Consider the following 5,802-nt stretch of genomic DNA (forward strand, 5'->3'; position numbering starts at 1 on the left):
ATCCCCTGCTCCGCTCACCTGCCGTGCCAGGAGGGGTGGCAGGCTCTGGCAGAGCCGCTTGGCGTGTGCCACCAGCGCCCAGCTGAAGGCAGAGTTGGTGCCCAGCGCCTCCTGCACGGCCCTGGCCAGCTGCAGGCAGTCCCCGCACGCCTCCTCCGTCTCCTGCAGGGCGACAAGGACACCTTGGGACCCTGGAGGAACGCGCCCTCCTGTTGGGGAGTGACAAAACTGTCCTCTGTCCCCTCAGAAAGGAAAGAAGCCCAGAAGTTTCTCTCCTCAACCAGATAAAAAGACACCTCATAGGACTTAAGGACAGCCAACTCGATAGAAGCCAAAAAACCACACCTGGGCAATTTACTAGAAAAAGAAGAGAACAAAGAAACCAATCGCTTTTGTGAGGTGTTTTACCAGGAGCAAGAACCTCCTGCACCTGGCTCGGTTTTTCTCTGTAAGGAGTTTGTTATTTTGCCTTTTGTTAAAACCTTTTTGTTTCCAGAAAGGTTTTAATAAAAGGCAAAATAACAAACTCCTTACAGAGAAAATTCTGCAACAGAAGCCACCCTGCTGCTTTTATGCCTCCAAAGGTAGCTGAGCTATCTTGGGTGTGAAATAGACCTCCAAGGGCTTATCAGACCTGGCTCGAGAGGCAACTATTACTGTACCCCACGAAATAAAATCCAACCTGCATTTGCAGGGCTGGGATTTAAACACTGGCTGTAATTTGGGGCACCACTCTGACCAGCATCTCTCATTTCCCTCCTGCATCCTGAAATATCCCCCCGCCAAACTGGCAGCACTGCCAGCCAGAAATCATTTCAGCTCTGCAGAAATTTTAGGAGCTTTCTCTAATTGTTGTTGAGTAGGGGATACTTTTAATGGGATTCTCACCCCCAAGCAGCATTAGGATGCTGGCACAGATTGTCCAGAGAAGCTGTGGCTGCACCATTCCTGGAAGTGTCCAAGGCCAGCTTGGAGCACCCTGGACATGTTCCTGCCCGTGGCAGGGGTTTGGAATGAGGTGACCTGTAAGGTCCCTTCCCACCCAAACCATCCCATGGCTCCATGACCAGCACCACCCCTGCCTGTGCCACGGTACCTGGGCCTCGCCGTGAGGCAGATCCTGGGGATGGAGCAGGAGGGGCACGTTGGCCATGAAGGGGGCAATGAGGTCAGCAAAGTCCTGGCTGGGGCCTGTGGCAGCTGCTGGTGGCTGCTGGAACTTCAGGGTCCCCGTGGTGGCTCTGTCCCGGCGCTGGCACAGCCTGATGGTCCCACACACCACCTTGGGGTCCGACTGGGGAGCAGAGGAGAGGGCTGGGGGCTTGAGGCTGCACCTCCTCCATCACATCCAGCCCACACCCACCCACACCCCGTGGGTCATTTTCCTGTGGGAATCCACAAAATCAGAGGGGTTTGGGAAAGCTGCAAAAGGCAGGCCTCAGAGACAGCAGAAGCAGTAGCCATGAGATTGGTCAGCAGAAAAATTATTTAAACTGTAGAAAAGCAAGGACAAATAGAACAATGGTCTGTGTATTAATGCTTGTCTAGAATAACTCTCTAAGCTACAGAAAAGTTTATCTAGTGAGATATTAGGAAGTTCGAAGCTTAATAATGGAGCTCTGTGCATTGTGTTTTAAGGCTCACAAGCAGGTATTGTATTCGAAATAAGCAAGCATTGTTTAACCAAAGGTACGTGTGCTTATAGTGGTTGGATAGAACTACTGTCAATGTGCTTTTGCTTTGTGTGATTGGTCAAAAAACTTATAAAGTGAGTTGTAACATTGAGTTCTTGGTCTGCTGCCTGGGATGTGAGCTGGTGGCATCTTCCCATTGTCATAACCATGTAATGAGGCTGATGCTGGAAAATAAAACAGCTCAAGGCACGTTCCCCAGCAGTCCCGTCCCATTTGTGATTTGTGCAAAGCCCCCGACCAGTGATAATTTCCCTCTCCATCTCATCCTTCAGATGGTTTGTCCCAGGCTCCAGGAGCATCCTTGGCTCTGCAAGCCCCCAGGACATCCCAAAGTGTGGGAAAACCCAAACCTGGGGCTCCCCTTGCCCTACCAGCACTTGCTTGCCCAGCTGGACAAGGACGAGGATGCCCGTGTCCACCATCCTCTTGCACTTGACAGACCAGTCCTGGAAGGGCAGGTACTGGCATCTCTTATCCAAGAACAGCCTCAGCTTCTCCTGGGTGACAGAGAGAGAGGTCAGAGCCTCGGTGGGGTTGGAGGGGAGGAGCACCAGCCCCGATCCCCTTCCCACTGGGACCCACCTCAGTGCGGTTGTCCTGCAGGATCTTGCCCACCACAGAGACTGCCACCTGGCACAGGTGACAGGGGATCCCCTTCTGCTGAGAGAGAGGGGACAGGTCAGGATGTTGTCACAGCACCCAGACCCTCCCCAGATCCCAATCCTCCACCCCAAAACCACCCCAGGGCACCCATTGGCTTCTGCAGGCATGTGTAGCCACATTTCCCTTCCCAGAGAAAAGCAAGGCACAATTCTTCCCAAAAATATTTCTGGGTTTCACATTCTCTGAACATCAGAGAAAGGCAAAACACAACTCTTATCATTTGCTGTGCCTGTGTTTGTGCAAAAGTAGAATGCAATATGGAGATTGTTTACCCAAAGTCATGGTGTCAGGGCCAAGAGTGTGTGTGTGTCGGGACTGTTGGGTGACAGTCACAAGATTCAGTGCAGTGTGTGCAGGGTTGAGTTTTAGATGTATAGAATAATATAGTATAATAAAATAATTAATGTATAGAGTAGTGTAGAATAATGTAGTATAATAAAATAATTAATGTATAGAATAGTGTAGTATAGTATAATATAGTATAATAAAATAATTAATGTATAGAATAGTGTAGAATAGAACAATGTAGTATAATAAAATCATTAATGAATTAATGTATAGAATAGTGTAGTATAGAACAGTGTAGTATAGAATAGTGTAGTATAATAAAATGTAGATGTATAGAATAATATAGAATAATAAAGTAATTAATTAGCCTTCTGTTATCCATGGAGGCAGATGCATCATTCTCTCCCCTCGCTGAGGCCATCACAGCATTGCTATAGACACGGATGCTGGGGTGGGCAGGGGGGGATTCTCTTTCCATCTCCGTGTTTGGGGCGTCACTCCCGCAGCCCCCCGCATTCCCTGCTCCCAGCCCCGGTCCCACACATTCCCCGCTCCCATCCCGGTTACCCCCAGTGCCCGGTCCCACGCCGTGAGCCGGCAGAGCTCCAGCGCCCCGCACTTGGCCGCGGTGGCCGCGTCCCGGCACCAGTGCTCCGGCCGCTCGCTGCACTCGTGGAGGGGGCTGGCCCAGGCTGTGGGAGGGGAGAGAGCGCTGTCAGGCCGCAAGGCGTCTCAAACGAGCGATGCTAATCACCCTCCTGCTCTGATTCCACCTCAGTCCCAAAGCCGTGGAGGGGGGAAGGGGGTGTTTAATTTATAATTTTTTTTAAGGTCGGTTGTGCCAGTGTTGAAGATTGCAATGCAAGATGTTTTCCATTACCGTCTGTATGGCAGATTACCTTTGTCAAGTTTACCTTATCTCTCTCTGTGAGTGACCACAATCACACCTCCCTCGAGAGGGGACATTGCTGATAACAGACTATTGAATGTCACTGCATGGCTGATAAGAACTATCACATCCCATTGTGAGATGCTCCGCCCAGAGGGAGGAGCCAAGCATTGCTACCCAGATATAACCTGAGATTCTGGAACACCAGTACGGCTTTCTCCACGGGATTCCCCAGAGGAACAGCAGCTGCCTCTTCCTCCACTGGATCTCCAGAGGAAGACTCCACCGAATACATCCTTCTCTACAGATCCTCCTTGCTCCAACAGAACCACATCTGATACCTCAGAGGACTGCAGCCACATTTCCAATGGGACTGCCACAAACACCCTGACCCACAGGGTGTCAGGTTGGGTTCTGACTCTGGCAGTGTTGTTCTGGTGGACTGCATTGTTTATTTTATTCTTTTTATTTCTTCCCTATTAAAGAACTGTTATTTCCTGCTCCCATATTTTTGCCTGAGAGACCCTTAATTTAAAGTTTATAGCAATTCGGAGGGGTGGGCAGGGTTTACATTCTCCATTTCAGGGGAGGCTCCTGCCTTCCTTAGCAGACTCCTGTCTTTCCGAACCAAGACAGCCAGGCTGCCAGCTTTTCCAATGGGATATCTGCCACAGGGTCAGAAGCAAAGGGAATTTGGGGCTCATCCTCAGCCTCTCAGCGCCCTCTGACACGCCGCGGAGGCGGGTGCTGATAAAAGCAGCAATAAAACTTGCAAAACGGGCAAACCCGGCGCGCCGGCGCTCAGCCCCGCACGGCAGCCGGATAATCACGCCACGGCTCCCGGCAACGATTGAGCAACGCCACTTTTGGTAAGGTTCCTTTGGTTTGATTTCCTCCCCACGACAGCGTTTTGTGCTGGCTGTAAATGCCCGGCCTGGCCCGCCCCGGCAGCGCGGTGGCGTGGCGCAAGAGCGGCGCTCTAATTGTCACCTTGGTGTGTCAGGACTCATCCCGGACGGAGCGAGGGTTTGTCCGCACCGGGAGCTGTGCCCACCCAGGATGCGGCTGGCGAGGAGGCGGCGAGAAGGCACAAGCCAAGCCCTTCGCCGCTTTGCTTTGGCCGGGAGCTGCTCCGGGAATTTGGGGACAGAGGGACAGACAGACAGACCCTGCTGCAGAGCTTTAAGCAAAGCACAGCCCTCCCCGCTCCGAGCATTTGCATCCTGCTTTTATCCCCCAGCCCTGTGTGTGATTTTGCACAGCAGGGATACAGCCAAAGGCAGAAACTGCTCCTTCCACCCAATCCTGCTCTTATCGGGTTTCTCCCCAAAAGCCTCTTTTCCTGCGTGCTGTATTTTGGCAACGCCTCCAGCTCATCCATGAAACGGCAGCGTGAGGTGCCCAGGGCCACCCTGCAAAGTCCTGGGGGCTGTGGGGAGAGGGGTCCAAGCCCCCCACACCATCCCCCCTGCCCCAGGAGCGCTGCCGGGTGCCGGGAGCTGTTTCAGCCCCGATTTCCCCATCGGGCTGTCACTGGGGCAGGCGGGCCCCGGGGCAGGGCGAGTCCCCCCGGGTTCCCAGGCTTCCCACACACCCGTGCCGCGCTCGCCCCATCAGCTCAGAGGGATATATTTATGTTTTTCAGCCCCGGCCCCAGCATCAGGGCAAACAGGAATGGCAAGTCAGCGGAGGCATTAAGGGGCAGCACCAAAACCAAGGAGGCGGGAGACACAACAACCCCACAGCTTTTTTCTGAGCTGGTCCTCCCGCAGCATCTCTCACGGAGCTGTGTTGGAGCCCGAGGTGGGGTCGAGAGGGTCTAAAAGACACGGGTGGTTTGGTTCTGCGCATTCCTGGCTCGCAGAGGTCCTCAGCTCGGCACTTACTGCTCACCCTGCTCAAGCTGAAGGTCAAGCAGCAAGTCCTGGGCCAGAAAGTAATTAGGACTAATCATAACACCCGGCAGCTGAGAGCAGGGGGAGCTTGCCCAGGTGGAAAGCACCGCCACGGGGTAAGCAACTGGGGCAGCTGGTGTCCTGTGAGCTCTCCTACACGTCCCAAAGCCCTGCTGGAGCCACCTCATGCTGCCAGGCACACAGGCAGCAGCGTTATTAAATGATGCCATTTTGGACAAAGGAGCAAGGCAGGGATGCTCCTGTTGCAGGTCAGCCACGTCTGCCCTATTGCTGCCTGCCAGGCCCGGGGGATGGGGTGGGCTTCGCTCAGGGGGGATCCAGCAGCGAGCTCCAGCTGTGGCAGGGCTGTGCT

General features: G+C 53.4%; 1 protein-coding gene across 1 annotated transcript in view; it reads right to left on the bottom strand.

The window, feature by feature from the left end:
- LOC102034198 (prosaposin) overlaps positions 1-5,802 on the bottom strand; it is an 11,224-nt gene that overhangs the window by 4,271 nt on the left and 1,151 nt on the right. Inside the window, 5 exon segments of the mRNA XM_031063605.1 lie at positions 19-162; positions 1,097-1,294; positions 2,066-2,191; positions 2,277-2,354; positions 3,213-3,337. Of these exon segments, the coding sequence (XP_030919465.1) occupies positions 19-162; positions 1,097-1,294; positions 2,066-2,191; positions 2,277-2,354; positions 3,213-3,337 (671 nt within the window).

The sequence above is a fragment of the Geospiza fortis genome, unplaced genomic scaffold (assembly GCF_000277835.1).
Source record: "Geospiza fortis unplaced genomic scaffold, GeoFor_1.0 scaffold637, whole genome shotgun sequence".
NCBI lineage: Eukaryota > Metazoa > Chordata > Aves > Passeriformes > Thraupidae > Geospiza > Geospiza fortis.